Source organism: Nannospalax galili, unplaced genomic scaffold (assembly GCF_000622305.1).
Source record: "Nannospalax galili isolate Female #2095 unplaced genomic scaffold, S.galili_v1.0 scaffold216, whole genome shotgun sequence".
NCBI classification, from domain to species: Eukaryota; Metazoa; Chordata; class Mammalia; order Rodentia; family Spalacidae; genus Nannospalax; species Nannospalax galili.
In genome coordinates, this window is record NW_008339003.1 from 3,630,217 (window position 1) to 3,650,382 (window position 20,166).

The 20,166-nt window shown below is 37.4% G+C and overlaps 1 protein-coding gene across 29 annotated transcripts in view; it reads left to right on the forward strand.

The window, feature by feature from the left end:
• Positions 1-20,166, forward strand: part of Ank2 (ankyrin 2) — a 675,290-nt gene that overhangs the window by 611,862 nt on the left and 43,262 nt on the right. For 19 of the 29 annotated variants that reach the window (XM_029563867.1, XM_017798338.2, XM_029563883.1 and 16 more), the window contains 8 exons: positions 4,981-5,205; positions 6,632-6,730; positions 7,720-7,874; positions 10,362-10,573; positions 11,071-11,275; positions 13,824-13,920; positions 15,124-15,352; positions 16,078-16,203. In XM_029563867.1, coding sequence (XP_029419727.1) covers positions 4,981-5,205; positions 6,632-6,730; positions 7,720-7,874; positions 10,362-10,573; positions 11,071-11,275; positions 13,824-13,920; positions 15,124-15,352; positions 16,078-16,203 — 1,348 coding nt within the window. The remainder of the gene's footprint in view (positions 1-4,980; positions 5,206-6,631; positions 6,731-7,719; positions 7,875-10,361; positions 10,574-11,070; positions 11,276-13,823; positions 13,921-15,123; positions 15,353-16,077; positions 16,204-20,166) is intronic. The other 10 variants (XM_008833738.3, XM_029563876.1, XM_029563881.1 and 7 more) reach the window with 1 other exon arrangement.

Below are 20,166 nucleotides of genomic sequence, written 5' to 3' on the forward strand. Positions count from 1 at the left end.
TCCTCTGAAGCATGTACTTGTTTAGCTAATTAAATTGCATATTTATAAGCAAGTCATCCGCCTAATAAAAGTGAATTGTTTGCTTTTATTCTTTGTAAATTGTGACAACATTGTATCTCACAGTTTAGAAAAGAGTGAGTTTCTACCTTGCATGACTGCTGACTGGCATTTGGAGAGTAAGATGTGCATCAGAGCCAGAGCCAGTGTTTCCCGATTTTGTTTTTTTTTCTGGATAGCCTTAAGTCAATGCCTACTGCAATATGCTTACACATTTGTAGCAAGATAGCAATTTTAACCATATGGTAAAAACAATACATATTTTTTGGAGTAATAATGGCTCATTTTCCAGTTAGAAATTCCTCCAAAGCATCTGATAAAAGAACATTTGGATAGGGTTTCTGATCTAATTAACAGTTAACTGCACGTAGTATTTTTAACATTAGGTGATAACTTAGCATTTATTCACCTAAGTCTCTAAATTCAAAGATGAGAAAGCAAAATTTAACAGATGTTGAGTTACTTGATGCTTGAAAGAGCATGGTACTACTGTAGCCTGTGCTGTACTCTGTAATAGTAGAATTCATGCATCTTATTTAAAGAATCAATTTAATAAAATAAGTAAAATTCCATTAATCATATTAAACTGCTTAGCTCAAATTTGAATACATTGTAGCTTCTCAATAAATGTATTTTTCAGTGTTTTTAGGTGGTACCTTACACATTTAAATTTGTATGACATACAAAGTAGGGAAAGGAAACTAATGAAAATGTCCTTTACTGAATCTATATTCTTTACCTACACATGATTCAGTTCTCCCCGTAGCCATACGTGGTATCAGGGTCCACTCTCACAGAGCAGGCTTCACTCTCACACATGAACTGTGGAGCTAGCTTCAGTTCATATGCCATCTCCTTCAGAGATATTTACTTTCTTGCTTTTACTTCAATTCTTTCATCTCAAAAAACTTTCTCCTTTTTAATTTCCCCAAATGTAAGTGAATCTTATTTACTCATAGCAATCATCTCCTAATTCTCCTACCCATCCCAGTAGTAGAATCTTTGATATTCTGCTATTTTTAATGAAACTCTTCAAATCCTTGCCCAGTTTATGCTCTAAATTGCTGGAATTAACTGATCAGCTTACTACCTTTTTCCAGCAGATTTCATCAGCATCTAGACATAAGCTCCTGTCATTGTTCCCCTCTTTCTTACATAAAGGAAAAGGTCTTCTTGTATGCAATCCCATAAGTTCAGCCTTTTGCTTAGTTGTTTGGCAACTAATTTGGTTAGAATATTTATGGCTAGGTTAGGCTTTATAACCCTCTTGGTTCCTTTTGACTATTAACGTTTAGTCATTTCTTGTCTTCCAGCCTTGTCTTTTTCTTGGCATCTTTCTGTTTTACTCTCTTCTCTCTCTTCTCTCACTTTCTAAAGAAAATATCTTCATTGGAGTTTGCAATTTTCTGTTAGCCTGTATCATTTCTTTAATCATTTGGTTAAAATACTTGCCTTACCTTCTCTAGGAATTTAAACTTCCCTTGAACTATGCCCATTGGGTAATTAATTCTTCCAATTTGCTTTGCAATTACTGAAATACTTAATGTTGTTTTCCTGATCACTAATGACACAGATAATTATTAGGAAATTTATCTCCCTGTAGCTTAAAGATTGAAGTTGTTAAGTTCATTTTATCTTATTTTCCCTTCTTTGGTCTATCTTCATATGCTTTTTATTTATGGTAGTTTTTAAATTTTTGTTAGATTAAAACTTGATTTTCATATACTTTCATTTTCTGCTAATCCTTAATATAGGAAATAAATATCCTAGACCTCTCATTTGAGCAGAAACAAATCTGCTTCATACTATTTAAAATTAGAGATAGCATTTTTCAGCTACTTTGCTACATCTAAATGTACTGATGTGAATGAATTCTAATTGGAATAACTGGTTAGAGACCAACAATTTATATACTTCCTAAATTAGCCTTGCTCTCACCATTGCATATATAAATAGAAATATGTAAAGAAATATATCATTCATTTATTCAAACATTGTTTTCTGCCTCCCCACTGTGTGCTGTATCTATACTGTGCCAAGCACTAGGAGGCTGAGACCGTGATTGCTGCCATTATAGCTCTTAGATGACACCTTGATGAGCAGACAGATCCAATGTCCAGGTTCTCATTAACCATGGAAGTTAGCAGACCCAAGCAAGGATGAAAGCATACAGTGACATCTGGACTTAGACTGTCAGATTCTTGACACAAACCCTTAGGGTAAGATAACAAAGGTTACAAAAAGGAGTATGGAAGTGGAAATCTTGGAGGAAAGAGAATAAAAAGAGAATTTCAGTGTTAGATGGGAAAGTGATCCAACATGTCAAGGACATAGCTACTATGATTCACTGTATTGAGGCTAGACCACCAGAATATTCCACGTGTTCTAGATGGAGAATTGACATTCTGTAGGCCAAAGGCCATTACTAGAATAGCAGCATGGGAACATAAGGGCCTGGGACATGGTTCAGAGACTTTGTAAGTACCATCAAAAGGCACAGCTGCTGTGGAGGGCTCATAACATTAAGCAAACTAACAATTCTTAGTAGTTTCAGTTCCTGTTCTTTTCACTTATGGAGATAGTAATCAAAAGATTTGAATAAAATCACCGGGCACAGTGGCATGTATCTGTAATTGTATCACTCTGAAGGTAACAGCAGGAGATCAAGAACCCAAGGTTATCCTTAACCATATAGCAAGTTCAAAGCCAGGCTGGGCTACTTGAGACCCTGTTTCAAAAATTTTGTTTTGAAAAAAATCCAAGGAAGTATTATTGCTTATTATCAATGAGTTAGAAACAGTATAGTGAGTTTGGAAACATTGAAAGTTGAAACTTCTGCATTCTTTTCTATTTTTAAATGGAAATCAAGGTAAATATCTTACTCACATAAGGATAATGAATCAGCCCGGCACAGTGACACACACCTTTAATCCCTGCACTTGGAAAGGAGAAGCAGGTGGATCTGTGTGAGATAGAAGCCAGCCTGGTCTACATAGCAAGTCATAGGCCAGCTGGGGCTACTGAGAGATTCTGTCTCAAAAAACAAAAACAGACAAAAGAAACAAAATATGGAGCTGTGCCTGGTGGTGCACACCTTTAATCCCAGCACTTGGAAGGCAGAGGCAGGTGGATCTTTGTGAGTTCAAGGCCAGCTTGGTCTACATCGCAAGTTCCAGGCCAGCTGGGACTATAGCGAGACTGTGTTTCAAAAAGACCAAAAAAAAAAAAAAAAAAAAGTAAAAAGAAAAAAATCTTTATATTCATCTGGAGGTAAAAATATTCTTTTATCCTTTTGAATGAATGTATATGTTTAAAAGTCAAAAAGAAAAATTTTAAGTATTCATATTTGAGATCAATGTTAAGAAAGATTAAAAAAAGCAGTAAGCTTCTCTCTGTATTTTGATGAAATCCAGAAACATCAACAGTGTGAACTGTTGTTGGTTATACCCATCAGCTGTCACCTTTCCTGAAAACTCAGCAGCTAGGGGAAAATGGTAGGCCTACCTTGTCTCCTGCATGTGGGAGGACTATGGCTCCTCTTCCTATGGTTTCACGCTGCATGGCGTGCTTCAGAGGGCACCCTGGGCTTCTTCACTCCCATTTCTCTTACTAGCAGAAGGATTTCTGTTTAACAGCATGCCTAATGCATTCTGTGTTCTGCTGTGAAGAGGATGCTGCAATAGTTTTCATCAGTTGCCTAAAAATAACAAAAATGTGTTGTGTTTCTATCCTGTAACTTCCTTTGATCAAGTACCTTTCAAATGTTCTCAGTGTTGTCATGGGGGCAATATCTAGGTGTGCTGAATCTGGCTCTGTTCTGGTTTTAACCACGTTTATGAAACACCTATATGTTGCTTCATTTTGTTGTTGTTTTAAAAACCTTGCAAATGCAATGAAAATGGGGAAGAGACATCTGTGTGACTGTGGAATGACCTACAAAGTGTTGGTACATGTTTTTGTGTGTGTGTAGAACACCCACATTGTTGTGTTATTTAATTTTTGCTCCTATAGGAAGTGCATGCCCAAGAGACTTTGGTGAGTGAAAATTATAACTAAATGACAAGCATTCTAGCTAAGCTGTGTAAGAATAGGTGACCACCCCTTAGAAAACATCAGTTTAGATACTTTCTCTTGGCACACATAAACAAACTGAGACACCTTAGGGTACCCTTCTTTTTGTAATGAACAGAAAGCCATAAAGGAGAAAAATCACAGAGTTGCTTTTGTATTTCTAAATTATGAATTTTTTTCCTCTATTTCATTATAATTTGGTGGAATTCGTGATGCACAGATAACTCCAGTAGCATGAGCCCAGTGTTCCACTCTGGACTTACATCACCTAAACAGCTGTGAGGACGCTACTTGTCTCTGGTATTTCCAGTCTGTTTCAATTAGAATGGTTTATCTGAGAGATTTGTAAATATTACTTTAGTCAGAAAAATTTTCCCTTATAACCAGGTAAAAATCTGTCTCCCATGTAAGACAGTTTTGGGGTACTAGCATGGATTTAACATTGAGAGAGGGTCTGAATTTTTTTAAGTCATGGGATTATATTAAAATGACCTAGACAGATGTAATCTTGAAAAAATAAGTTGAATTAATTTAGAATATATGGCATTTTGTCTTTCCTCTGTGATCTATTCTTTTGTTATTTCAATGCAGATTATTTTGAACATAGAAGGAAACAGAGGTTGAAATTGAATTATATTCATCATGATCAACAAAAACTGGAATTATTCTTTAATAACATGAAGATTATACAAAAATTAAACATAAGTAACAAAGACGTTAGCATAAACTTTTAAAAGGGTTTTACCACAAGGCATTACATTAAAAAGGAGCATGAAAAAAATTAACCTCACAAAGCCTGTTTATCAGCCATATTGTTTTGAAGCATGCCTAATCTTCTACTTCAATTTTTAGTTTCCTGGTCAGTTTTATGGTGGACGCCCGTGGTGGCGCCATGCGGGGATGCAGACACAATGGGCTCCGGATCATTATCCCGCCTCGGAAATGCACAGCCCCGACACGAGTTACCTGCCGCCTGGTGAAGCGCCACAGACTGGCAACAATGCCGCCAACGGTGGAAGGTGAAGGACTGGCCAGCCGCCTGATTGAAGTTGGACCTTCTGGTGCTCAATTCCTTGGGTAAGGGTTTCCCATAAGCTTCCCGCTTAGTCCTGGATGAGCTTGTACTCTCTACCCGAGATCACTGAGGTCGGATGCCAAGGTATGTCAAGCCATTTTGAAAGAAGATTGACTCCAGCCTGCGACACTTTTTAAATTTGAAGTAGTGCTTCAGTGCTTGACCTCTCTTTCATGCCTCTGTTGTTAAGGCATCAGTGGGCTAAGCATTCAGGTTGATAGTGTCAGACTCCCAAAGGGATAACCATGTTTTATGAAATGGTAAGTATATTTTTCTTATCTGAGACTAAGTGGCAAAGTATAAAGAGAAAAAAAATATTGTTCTATGTGAAACATAAATTTAGTGACATCGTTTTGAATTGAATGGTTACCTTTCTTTTGTATAGCAATGTTGCCTTCATAGAACATCCAAAATTTTGTCTATGTGATTTGTTTTTTCTGTTATCAAAATTGCTTCCTTGAGCTTTTTAACCACAGTTTAAGATGAAAATATTAAGATTAATCTCTTCCGTGCTCACTTTGGCAATTTTGAGAGAAACTAGCAAGTTCTTCTTTCCTCTGTCTATTTGCACAGTTGTGCTTACGCTAAGTGGCATCTCAGGGTGTCAAGAAGTGAATAGCTGCTGCTGAAAAGAGAAAACAGAATGAATGAAGCTTTGGAGGGGGACAAGTTTCAAAATATTTTGAAACAAATCAATTGTATTTAAGTCTTGGTGCTTGAAAAACAAAAAGAATATCTTACTAATATGAACTCTTTTTACACTGTCAGTGTCCTTTCAGGGAGATAATTTCTTGCTTTAGAAATCAGGAAATATTCTAAAGCCTGTAATTTGGATCAAAGTGTTAACTGTTTGCTCCAAATTACTTTGTTACCTAAAGAGGGATGTGTTGGCATTTCCTGATTATAGAAGCCACCTCTCGCATCATCCTTTCAGGTAGAGTTTTAGAAGGAGCCTGTGAAGTCCTGGGTTGCATCAGAAAACATCACTATGTTCGAATGACAATTCTTTCCATGTTCAGAACAGAATGTTTCTCTCATGCTCAGGTAGTTGTAGGCTTTTTAATATTAAAATCTGCTGGAGGAATATCTGCGAAAGCATCTGGCTGCTGTAAGGAGTTTTATTAGAGTCCCAACAGCTTTGTCTTTCTTGTACAGCATTTTTCCTTCCTTTTTTGGCTAGTGCCCTAGCAGTGAACCTAAACAGAGACAGATTTGACAACCACATGTTCCCCTGGCACAGACGCACCTCCATTGTACACTCTGGGTCTCAGTTCCTTGCTCTTTGTGACCAATGGAGGAGGCAGAACCAAACGCAGTGTGAAACCAAAGTTCACCCTGTGGATCAGCTGGTGATGCTGGAGTTCTGTGGACACAGTACCTGAAGCTTACTTATGTTCTTTCTTTCACTGCTGCTTTGGATGTACTCAGTAAACTTCACCTGCCAACGGCTCCTCCCCCACTTAATGAGGGAGAAAGTTTGGTCAGCCGCATCCTTCAGCTGGGGCCTCCTGGAACCAAATTCCTTGGGTAGGAGTGACTTAAAACAAATTGATGGCTGCTGGCCCCCATTCTTCTCCTTCTTCTGCAATATGATTTCTCTTTTTGTCATTGTACCCATGACATGTCCCTCTCTATGATTTAAATTCTGTATAACCTATCTTTAGTGGACCATTTCTGACCCTTGTGGTATGTGACTTTTATTTTTGAGTGATGTTTTTATATCTTTTCCCTTAAAGTGCTGTGACCTTCATTTTTGTTCAAGCATGAGATATGCCTAGTTGTACGATGTGCTAGTTATGGTGTTGTTATGATGAGTTTGGGGTCTGTATCAAAGCAACCTGGATGCAAAACATGGAAAGGCTCTCTGTGTTGAGGATGAATGTGGACTAAACATTGTAAGACAGTGCATGTTCTGGATCCTGAACATAATAAGCATTGGACACAACTGGCCTGTCAACTGAGTGGCTTATTATGGCCACACACATGGCCATATATGTGTGTGTATGCCTATTGTTCCCTTGAATGAAGACATTATAGGCAAAAACCATGAGTGCATGGCATAGTAACACAAGACGTCTACCTTATTACATCTCCTCATTTACAACACATTGAATTATGCAATTATGGGCCATTTTCCCTCTTAACCCATTTTGTCATTTTTGCACCTCACAGAAAATGTTTTAGAAGATTGACATACATCATAGATATGCATGTACATTTGTTTTGGTTAAATGTGCTATACCTACATTTATCAAAGGATAAGTTCCAGAATGCCACATGCACTCACAGAGAAATATCATTTGGCTTAAGGTAGCAGCATGTATCTGTGGACCAGTGCCCTGAGGTGGCATGCCGCTGTGTCACCATCTGCTAGCCACTGGGCTCTGGAAGATGGCTCACTGTGCCCGTCCCCAGATGTGAAGAATTCCAGGTCACTTTGCAACAGACAGTGTTGAGGTACTTGTTCTGTGGTTGGTTATTCTGGCTACACTGAGTGTTCTGCATTGCTATATCAGGCCCGTGATTGTGGAGATACCTCACTTTGCGGCTCTTCGAGGGAAGGAGAGAGAGTTGGTGGTTCTGCGCAGTGAAAATGGTGACAACTGGAAAGAGCATTTCTGTGAATATACGGAAGATGAACTGAATGAAATCCTTAACGGCATGGATGAAGGTACCTTCAGATTAAGGATTCTAAAAGAAATATAAAGTTGAAGCATGACAATTATACATTGCTTTTATATAATCCATCTGTCTGTGTGTGCATGCCTCTGTGTGTGTTCACATGAGTATCCCCTGTATTTTACTCCAGCACATCGTCTGCTATGCTCCAACTGTGATGAGTTTTAATGCATAATACATTTCTTTAAACTTTTTTAGGCTAAATTCAGGAAAATAAAATCATTTAAGGTAGCAAATATCTCATTTTAATACAGCATACTTCCATCTTTCAATGAAAAATTTATAAATTTAAAACTAGAAGTAAAATAGATAATATTGTTTTGTAACAAATAAACGATGCTTGATAATAAACTATGATATTTTTAAAATGCCTAACTTGAGATATTAGATGTTTACAAAACTAATAAAAATAAATGAAAAGATTCTGTTAAGAAACTTACTTTCGGCCTGGAGAGACGGCTCCACAGTTACGACCACTGGCTGCTCCTGCAGAGGACCTGGGTTCAATCCCCTGTACCTACATGTCATCTAACAACCATCCTTCACTCCAGTTCCAGGGGATCTGACACCCTCCCTCTTCTGGCCTCCACAGCCATTGTACAACATGAGTGCATTTACACACATGCAGGCAATATACTCATACACATATAATAAAATTAATAAATTAAATATTAAAAAAGAAACTCTCTTCCTATCTAGTATCTTGTAAAACATCCTTTCCTTTTAAGATTTCTGTTATTGAGGAGATAGGAACATTCAGTTCATTCAGTTGTCCACCTGTCTTTCAAATGGAGGCTAACGAGGGTCGAACTGAATGCATGCGTGTACATACCTACTTGTGAGATGTTATTTTTAAAATTAGAACCTTAGTCTCTGTAAATCCCAAGTATCTTCTCGTTATTTAACCACAGGTTGAAATATCTTTTGATTAGCGGGAAGGGACTCATTCTTAGACCCTGTGTGTTGCACAGAGGAGAGGACATACACCTAATACAAGGCACATTCTATTTTAAATAACTACAAAAAATAGAGCCAGTTTCTTGTCTCATTACCAAGACCATACCAAGATTTATAGAGCTGGACATCTGGGGGCAAAGCAGAGAGATAGATCAAGTTTATCAGTTTTCAGGACTTCAGATGAGGTTTGTACACAGTAAAGAGAGCCTGCCCACAGCTCCATGAATATTTCTGTCTGCATCCTTCTGAGATTTAAGTAAGAATAAAGGTAAGACTTACCTTATTCAAGAGGTGACTGAAGATCAGAATTTTTTGTCAGTAAAGCTTATATTCTGCAACATTTAGCTAATTCCACCTCTTGGAACCACTTCCTTTGCTAGCATTAGGTTTAGGACATTTTCCTGAGGTGGTTATCTGTCACTGCCAGGAGCCTTAGCATCTTACATTTGAATGAAGACCCAGTCTTATAACATTCTACATATATAAGAAATTCATTTTAAAATAAAAATCATATTTGTATATATTTGTATATATTTATGTATCCAAATATTTTCTTGTACGTTTCTACTAGTATTGACCAGTGCCTCACTCTTCCACTATGAAAGAGTAAAGGGACGTCCTTCGTTTTACTATCTAGTTAACCTACTAGTTAGTTGAGTCAGTTATTACTTTATAGTGAATTGTAAACAATTTCTAGAAACAAATAGCTTTCCTTTAAAAGTTACTAAAATTTAAAATTTACTAAAATTTCCTTTAAAATTTCCTTATCTATTTGGTCCAAAATTTCTCCATTGTAACACAGTCTAATTTTTTATATTGCCCTAAATATCTACACTAGAGCAATATATGAAGAGTCTATGGTCCCATCCTCTGCTGTTAGGTGATTTATTTGGTAAGTTATTGGAATGAGAGGAATATTGAAACCCTAATATCACAGTCCCTGATTTATTTATATCCACAGTGATGATCACAGAGACAAATCTTGATCCTAGAAAGAGTACATAAATGGAAAGCTTACCTTTTCAAGTCAGATTTTATTCCTGTACTACTCACCCTGAACCCATAGGGCAATGTAATTTCTTAAAACCACAATAAGGTTTGCATCAACTTTGAAATTTGCAGAGAAAAGTAGTTCATACACAGCTTCCTCTCTATCATAAGAACGAAGGATAGAATAGGTTTGTTTCCATTCCAGGTTTGTAATCATAAATCCTCACTCAGAGACGGCACTGTGATATCTCACATCTGTCATGACTCACAAGACACTGTTTTTCTTTTTTTAAACAGTGTTCTGAAAAGGCTTGGTTTTTCACAGGTAGTATGTACCTTCTGACTGCTGAAAGGTTATGGAAGGTCCCAGCATTCATTTTTGCTGGTGTTAGGATGGCTTTGTGTTTTAAATTTTCTTAATACTTAAAGAGCTTTACTGCCGTACCTGTACATGTTAACTGTGCCTTTGAGTTTGCTAGAATGCTTTCAAAAGGCATGCCTTGCTATATGAAGAGGGCATTTCTTGTCTCAGTGTTAGATAGCCCGGAAGACCTGGAAAAGAAACGAATCTGCCGCATCATCACTCGTGACTTCCCGCAGTATTTTGCGGTGGTGTCTCGCATCAAACAGGACAGCAACTTGATTGGCCCAGAGGGAGGAGTTCTGAGCAGCACAGTGGTGCCGCAGGTGCAGGCAGTCTTCCCAGAGGGTGCGCTCACCAAGCGCATCCGTGTAGGCCTACAGGTATGTACATGTAGGATGCAGATGATCCTGTGGATTTTATTCCCATCATGAAAAGTTAACCTTTCAAATGAGAACTGAAATCCTGATTAGTCAGATTTTTCCTTGGTGAGCGAACGCTAGCTACCATGAGAGACCAAAGGTCTCATGAAATTTTGAGGGTGGGGCTGTTGAGATAGCTCAGCTGGTACAGGCACTTGCTGCTGAACCTTGAGAAACTAAATTTGATCCCAGAGACCCACATGGTGGAAGGAGACTGACCTCCACATGCATGCTGTGGCACACAAACCCCTCCCCACTTCTCACAACAAATAAAATGTAATAAATATTTTTAATTGTGAGTACTTACCAGTAACACTAACCTTAATGATTGCCACACTTGCAGTTTACAACACTGACTTGATGTGAGATAAGAGCAGTGTTTTGTCTGTACAACGTATATATAACATTAAGTATAATAATCTATAGTTTATTTTAATGGTTTTTCTTACTTTGGAAAGGCTCAGCCTATGCATAGTGAGTTGGTGAAGAAGATCTTGGGCAACAAAGCATCCTTCAGCCCTATAGTCACTTTGGAACCAAGAAGAAGAAAATTCCATAAGCCAATTACCATGACCATTCCTGTCCCCAAAGCCTCAAGCGATATCATGTTAAATGGTTTTGGGGGAGATGCACCAACGTTAAGATTACTATGTAGCATAACAGGTGAGTGATATGACTAGATGGATAGAAAATTCTGGAAGAAGAAACTTAAATAGTTGTAAAAATTCAGTTGTCTTTGCCACAGCATAGCTATGGGAGCTGAGAGTGGTATGCACACCTGAAATCACAGCACTTGGAAGCCTGAGGCAGGAGGATTGTGAATTCCAGGCCAATCTAAGTAACATAACAAGACCCTCTTTGTGTCAAAAAGAAAAAAAAACACCTGTGGGGCTAGGTGCATTAATTTAGGAAAGGCATTTTTAGTTAAGTAGGTAAGTGAAAGGTAAAAGGAAATTAACTATTATTTACTAAATAACATTTATGTCAGACTATTACACATAACATTATTATGTTCCTGGTCACTTAAAATTTTTAAACTATTTTATTATTTTTGTTTTATGTATATGAATGTATTCCCTGCATGTTTGTAAGTACACTTGTGTCGTGCAGTGTCATGGAAGTCAGAAGAGGGCACTGGATTCCCTTGGAACTAGAGTGTAACAGTTGTTAGCCACCATGTGGGTGCTGGGAACTGAACCCAGGTCCTCTGTAAGAGAAGCCAGTGCTTTTAACTGCTGAGCCATCTTTCCAGCCCCCATGTAAAATTTTTTATTTTTTAACCCACTGAATCTAATTCATGCTGCTCATATGTGCATGGGTGTGGGATCATCCACTGGGACATGGCCACCCCGTCAAAAGAAAACTGACTCTCCCTCCTTTAGTCAATAGCTCTAATGGGATGGACCCTGGGAGCCCCTTCCCCATTCATGCTGGAACCATAGCTGCTTTGAGCTCTTGTGTACAGTAGTCGAGTCATGTCCAGAAGACAACATTTCACAGTATCTCTATCTCTTATGTTCTTTCTGTCCCCTCTTCCACTGTGTTCTTCCACTGTGTTCCCTTGGCCCCATTTACAGCTGAGCACTGATAGTCACTTATCCTCAGTTTAACCAGTTATGAGTCTCTGAATTAACCACTACTTACTGTGATAAAAAGTATCTCTGACCAAGAAGCAGTTATAAATCTGTGGATATAAACATGAATATTTACAAAATGTTTTGGCGGCATGATGGTTTGAAAAAAACAAACAAACAAACAAACCAGTGGGTTCCCTCCTAGATCCTATGACCTCCCAAGTCATAGACTTTGACCATGTTTGTAGAACCTGGCAGGAATTCCCTCCTGTACAGTAGGCCTCAAATCCAATCAAAGGAACAAATGGTTACCTTCATAAACAATCTTGCCTCTATTACACCAACATGTACATCTTGCCTGGCAGGTGAGTATGTATGGTCCAGTGCTGGTTAAGACCATTGATATTTTTTTCTCCCCTAGTATCTTATATAGCAGATAGAGAACAGAATGCTAGTAAGAAGTTGCTCAAATAATTTTGCTTAAATTTAGTTTATTGACAGGTGGTGTCTGTGTGGCTAGCTAGACAGGTCACATGCCGTAGGGGAGAACCTACTACTATTATTCTGTGTTGTCATCTGCTATAAGAAGAAGCTTCTCTGGCGAGAGTTAAGGTATTAACTAATATGGGAGTAACAATCAAGTGATTATGAGTCAGTGTTAAACAACACAGATACCCGTAAGTGATCAGCATGCAGAGAATAAGAGACTATAGAGTGCTCATCCCTAAATAGGGTGTCTGTATCACTTGTGCTCCTCCCAAATCTCAGGTATCCTTGCAGAAGAGGTGAGCAGACAGCTTATAAGAACCAAAGGTTGTAGATAAATATGAGGCAATTGTTTTGTCTGGACACCACAGGGTAGTTGCAGAAATAAACTCATAATGCTTGTGACAACATGCACAGGACCTTTCCAAACCTAAGGTATACAAAAACCCAGCATGGCAGCCCCAGACCTAGATGAGACTCTATTAGCAATTCATAGCTGGTGGGAGAGGAGGGAGACTTAGGCTTTAAGGCTATGACACCTGGTAAGTTGACCAGACTCCAAGAGAGGTACTTATACACCTGAGCATTTGGGGAACATAAATTAGACTTGATAGGCCTTTAAAAAGGAAGAAAAAAAAAAAAAAGGACATGAATTTGGCTGGGGAAGAGGAGGAAAGAGGCAAGAGGGTGTCTGAATATGATCAAAGTACATTGTATAAAATTCTCAAAGCAATAAAATATTGTTTAAAAAATTTCATTTTTAGTATGTAGTTTTTGTCACTTTGTATTTACTCTGGTTTAAATTTAATTAACTAATTTATTTATTGCTGTGGTGCTAAGAATTAAACCTTGGGCATTTGTTGAATACTAGGCAAGGCAAGCACTGCACTCCTGAGCTATATATCCTCAGCCCCCAAAGCAGATTTATTTTAATTTTGGGGGCCGTGGGGGTTGAACATGTGACCTTTCACATGTTAGGCAAACGCTCTACCACTAACCTCTACCACTGATCCTCAATCCATTTTGTTCTGAATGTATTCTGTGGGTGATGGGAAGGATTACTCTGGTGAACACAGCCAGAACCACAGAGACTTTATTTACTATCCAGTGCCTGGAGTTTTGCCTAATTTTCTTCTACAATCATATTTCAGGTGGAACCACGCCTGCACAGTGGGAAGACATTACAGGAACTACACCACTAACATTTGTCAATGAGTGTGTCTCCTTCACAACCAACGTGTCTGCCAGGTACACTTACGCAGCACAGACAAGCCTGCTGTATTTCTTTTTTCATCTTCACAATGATTTTTCTTTTTATTGTTTTGTGTTGCTTAATTCTTTCAAACTGATTCATTGTTTAAAATAAAATCTGTGCTTACTTTAACTTGAAACAATATAATAACTAAGTCCTGTCAGTCAGATTAGAAACTATAAAAAGTAAGTGTCTGCCTGCTTTGACTGTATGACTCTGACTCCAGCTTTGTTAGCTAGAGCTGGTGTTAAGGTCTTAGGAATGAGAAGCTTCCTGTTGTCAGCAGAATAGAATGACTTACGTTTCAACGGAATGCCAAAACACAAAGTCTACTGTGGCTTGCTTAAATCGAATAGAAGTTGCTGTGTCTTTTATACATCCTATAATATTTCCATACTATATATTTTTTAAAATCTGAAGGTATCTGCTGTTTTTTCTTTTATATACTGTAACTCAATTTTCATATTAGTTCCTATTTGCGTGGTCTTTAATGGTACGTATCTTCATATTTCTGGTTGAATTGATTCAGTTTCAATGACTGGAGAGGTCCTTGGGAAAGAATGATTATTCAATGAGGAAAAGCATTTGAAAAGCTTCAGAAAATTAACTGAATAGAAAGGGAATCAGGGAAAATAGGAACTCACTCAAATCGTACTGATCTTGCATCACCAAAGAATTAAAAAACAATAAAGATGTATTTCAAGAGATTAATTATACAGAAGCATTTCCAAGGAAGAAAAACACATCTACAATATTTAACAGTCAATCTTTTTGTTTTTGTTTTGTTTTGAGGGGTTGGAGTGGGGTGATTTCTATTGTATATATTCATTATACATGGTAATGTGCTACATAAGGGCTTTTTCATTCGAGTGTATATTGTACATTGAACACATTCCACCTTCATAGTTAAGTCTTAAAAATCTCATATATCAGTCCTGCTTGTACATTGAACACATTCCACCTTCATAGTTAAGTCTTAAAAATCTCATATATCAGTCCTGCTTTTTGATCCCCCAGACTTCCTGTCCATTCTGCTACCTCCCCTCCCACCCTTCTCTGTGTTTCCCTCTCCTCTGACTTCCTCTTACCATCTGCCTCTCCTGCTTCCCTCTTTTTCAAGAAGATTGATCATATTGAAGGGATTTCTTTCAAGAGCTATACTTTAAATTTTAGATAATTTGTTTTCTTTCTTTTCATAGGTTCTGGCTGATAGACTGTCGACAGATCCAGGAATCTGTTTCATTTGCATCCCAAGTATATAGAGAAATTATCTGTGTGCCATATATGGCCAAATTTGTAGTATTTGCCAAATCACAAGACCCTATTGAAGCCAGGTTGCGATGTTTCTGCATGACTGATGATAAAGTAGATAAGACCCTTGAACAACAAGAAAACTTCTCTGAGGTGGCCAGGAGCAGAGATGTGGAGGTACTGCTCTAAATATCTAGACATGCTGTATCATGTGCCTTTAAATGTTTAAAATAGAGTAAGAGGAGTTACTAGAAAAAAGAAAAAAAGACAAGTCCATGTCTCTATCAGTTTGAAGGTCCAAAATCAGTGATTTTTCTTACAGTTGGAACCATAGAAGGATGATCTCTACATATGTGAAAGGATTCCAATAAGGTATTTGGAGAAATTTTTGAGTTATTAATAAACTCAAAGGACATAGAAGACCACAGCAGTTTGTATGTAACTATTGCAGCATACAAGTTTTTATTTTTCCCAATTTTCTTTTATAGTAAACACTCTGGGAAAGTACTTCTTTTATGACTTCCAATAAATGCTTTTGTACATTGTTTTTCTTTTTTTGTAAAGAATTTTCAAACATTTTAGGTATTTGGATGTTGAAGTCTGGTAATGTGACTCACTGTGATGTCAGAATTTACCTAATTAGAATCTTACATTTAGGATATATATATATATATATATATATATATATGAATGATTGTGGGTAACAGCTAAATGTGACCATTCACTTGAAGATTCTCATTCATAATAAGAAGAAGGAATGCTGGCACCTGCTTTGCCATGTGTAAAATAGAATGTCTGTTGGCAATGTAAAGATTGTTATATTTGTGTTTTAAGAATTGAAGGTTTCAAGTAGCACTACCACAGTTACCATATTCTATGTTATTTTTCTATTTTTTTCTCAGGTATTAGAAGGAAAACCCATTTATGTTGATTGTTTTGGCAACCTGGTACCACTAACCAAGAGTGGCCAACATCATATATTCAGTTTTTTCGCCTTCAAAGAAAACAGACTTCCTCTCTTTGTCAAGGTAATGTATATATAAAAGTTAATCATTCATTTTATTTAAGTACAAAGAATGTTTTAATTTCCTTTTTGAGTGGCAAATAGTTGCTTTTCAATTATTTCCAATAATATTTTTAACCTACATTTTATAAATGTTTAAGAAAACCACACCTTTTTTATTTTTGAAGTTCAAAGGCAACCATAGATTTTGGTTTTTTAGACTGGGGCTCACTATGTAGCCCTTACTTGCCTGGAGCTCCTGTGTAGACCAGAGGGCCCTTGAACTCATAGAGATCTACTTTTTTCTGCCTTTGCCTCCTAAGTGAAGGGATTTAAGACGTGCACCACTGTATTAGTAACTTTTCTGTTGCTGTGCTAAACACCATGACCAAAAGCAACTTAGAGAAGGAAGAGTTTATTTGGCTTATGGTTCCAGAGGGATAAAAGTCCATCATGGCAGGGAAGGCATGACAGGAGGCAGCTGGAACAGAAAGCTGAGAGCTCACATCTTAAAACAGAGGGACAAACTAAAAATGGGATGTGACGGCTACCTCTTAAAGCCAGCCCCCAGTGACTTGCTTCTTTCAGCAATGCTGCACCTCCTAAACCTCCGCAAACACAGCCACCAAATGACCAAGTATTCAAACACTTGGAGCTATTCAAACCACTATACCTCATTCAGACCATGACAACCATCATGCCTGGCTTCAACCATAATTTTTAATGAGATACTATGTTTAAACAGGGGAATGAGGTCAGATTGTGACCAATTCATTAATTGGAAACACTGGCCACTGTTTTCAAAATTTAGAGAGAATCTTTTTTCTTCAATTCTATGAATTGAGCTTATAGCCTCATATGTGCTAGGCAAGCACTCTGCCAATGATTTATAATCTCAGCCCTACTATTACTTTAAGATATTTACGTTTGGCTCTTAAATGTGTGAGAATGTCACAAATGAAGACCAAAGTAGTTAGTACCAATGTTTTGTAATAATCTCTCAAAAGACCGAGAATCTCATAAAATCTCATAAGAAATTATTCCAGTGAGAGATATGATTTGATATAATTTCATCAATTCACTAAGCAAACTTTATATAGACTGCCACAGCACTGTAAATTGATGATTTCTATTTAACCCAACCAACTTAGGAATTTAGCATTTATGAATACAAGTCTTAGTCTAGAATCCAGTTCTAAAGAGGACCACAAGTAATTTATGAAACAGAAGGAAAATAATTCTGCTCCACTCTGTTTTTTGTACTAATTTTCTTTCCTGTTTTTCACAATTTATTTTACTATCTAGAGGCCCTAACAGTCTATCCTCACAAGGCATAGACTAGTCTCTATTAGTTTTTTTTTTTTAATAGTCTTAACGCAAGGTTCAGAGTCCCCAGTTGTTCAGCAAAAAGAATTCCCTTTTTGTCATTGGAAACCTCATGATTTTTCTAAGCATGTGTCTACAAACCTTAAAACAAGTCTGATTTTCCCAAGTTTTCCCAGGATCTCTAAAGCGTGTTCATTGTGCTACTTCTGGATCAGTTGCTTTGTGTGGTTGATGATAGGTTTTTGCAGTTTACTGCATTAAATGAGAACTGCTAAAGGGTAATGTATGCATTTAATATAGACAGCTATATCCATAAGCTAATATTTGATATTGTTGATATGCAAATTTCATTCTGTACACAACTGAATACAAAAGTAGGCAAGAGACTTAAGTAGACATTTCACCAAAGAAAATACACTAATGACAAACACACATCGAGAAGATGCTCAATGGCTGAGAAAAGTACAGCTCTTCACCGTAATGAGACCCACTTCATCCCATTTGAATGACTTTTTTTTAACTTAAAAAAATTTATTGAGAATTTCATACATGCATATAAGGTTTTGATCAAATCTACATCCACTCCCTCCCTCCAATTCCTCCCAAATCTCCCCATCACTTTTTCCTGAATGACTTCCTGTGGTCTGTCTTTCTTTCTTTTTCTTTCTTTCTTTCTTTCTTTCTTTCTTTCTTTCTTTCTTTCTTTCTTTCTTTCTTTCTTTCCTTTTTTTTAAATTCATGAGGCCTTCTGCTACTCTAACATTTCCCCCTCTGAAGAGGTAACCCTAAAATCTTTTAGGGATTAGATAAGAGCTCCCAAATACTTTTGACATTTTTGGCCTTTGGAACAGAGTATTTTGCTAAGACGCCCAGGGACATTTTGATTTTTAGCCAAGAAACTGGCTACTTTTCTTTGGGATCTTTTTACCATAACTGCCTATCTAATTCCTACCCCCTATTCTTATCACACCATCTCCTGAAGAGGTTACCCAAATTGCCAATAGGGAATCTGGATGCAGACTGCTCTGGCTTCTTCCATGCTGAACGGGGATGCAGGGTGAGACATTTGGGGTACCTCTTCAGTGGGTCTATTTAAAAGACTCCCAAATTGCATACTCTTAACTGTAGGGAGAAAAAAAAAAAGTCCTTGACTGGTGCCTAGGAGATGTGAAGGAGAAGTAAAGGCAAGAGTAGTTAGCATTAGAAGTTCTAGACAGAAACCACAAAAAATTCAAAATGCTAATTTTCAAATGTTCATATCAGAGACCACTGGAATTTCTTGATGAGAGCTTCCAAAAGCATCCCTCCATTGAGTTCTTCCTCATTTTTCTTTTGTCTAACAAGGTTGGACTAGAGTGATGGACTCAGGATTTGTTTTCAGGCACTTTGATAACTGTTGGAGTTCTCCACACTGTTTTCCGTAAGGTTTGCATGAGTTTGCAATCTCACCAGCAGTGAATGAGCATTCCCTTTTCTCCACATCCTCACCAGCTAGCGTTTGGTATCATTTGTTCTCTTGATCCTAGCCAATCTGATTGGGGTAGGGTGAAACCTTAGGGTGCTTTTAATTTGCATTTCCGTAATTACTAAAGATGTTGAACACTTTTTAAGATGTTTCTTAGCCATCTTTATTTCTTCTTTTGGGAACTCTCTGTTTAGATCCTTAGCCCATCTTTTAATTGGTTCATTTTCTGTCTTGATTCTTTGTTTTTTGAGTTCTTTATATAGTCTGGATGTTAAACCTCTGTCAAATGTGTCACTGGTGAAGGATTTTTCCCACTCTGTGGGTTTTCTCTTCACTTTTTTGATTGTTTCTTTTGCTCTACAGAAGATTTTTAGTTTAATCAGGTCCCTCTTATTGATTGTGGACCTTAGTTCCTGAGCAACTTCTGTCTGATTTAGAAAATCCTTTCCTATACTTACATCTTATAGGTTACTGCCAATATTTTCTTCTAATAGTTTCAGGGTTTCCAGTTTCACATTGAGGTCTTTGATCCATTTGGAGTTGACTTTTGTGCAAGGTGAAAGATAAGGATCTAGTTTCATTCTTCTACAGGTGGATATCCAGTTTTGCCAGCACTATTTGTTGAAGATGCTGTCTTTCCTCCATTGTGTGTTCGTGGCACCTTTGTCAAATATCAGGTGGCTGAAATTGCATGTACTATGGTTTGGGTCTTCGATGTTGTTCCATTGATCTACATGTCTATTTTTGTGCCAGTACCACACTGTTTTTATGACTTTAGTTCTGTAGTATACTTTAAGCTCTGGTATAGTAATCCCCTCAGCATTGCTCTTTTTCCTCAGGGTTGCTTTGGCTATCCAGGGTCTTTTGTGCTTCCATATGAATTTAAGGATTTTTTAAAAAATTCTGTGAAGTATGTCATGGGGATTTTTATTGGGATTGCTTTGAATCTATTTATTGCTTTTGGTAGGATGGACATTTTCACAATATTAATACTTAAAGTTCATGAGCATGGGAGGTCCTTCCATCTCCTGCCTTCCATCTCCATCTCTTTCTTCAAAGATTTAGAATTTACATTGTAGAGATCTTTAATGTCTTTGTTTAAGTTTATTCCTAGATATTAATTTTTAGTCTTTTTTGAATTGGAGGGCTTCTACTTACTCTTTCTCCAATTACTTGTTTTTGGTATATAGAAATGTT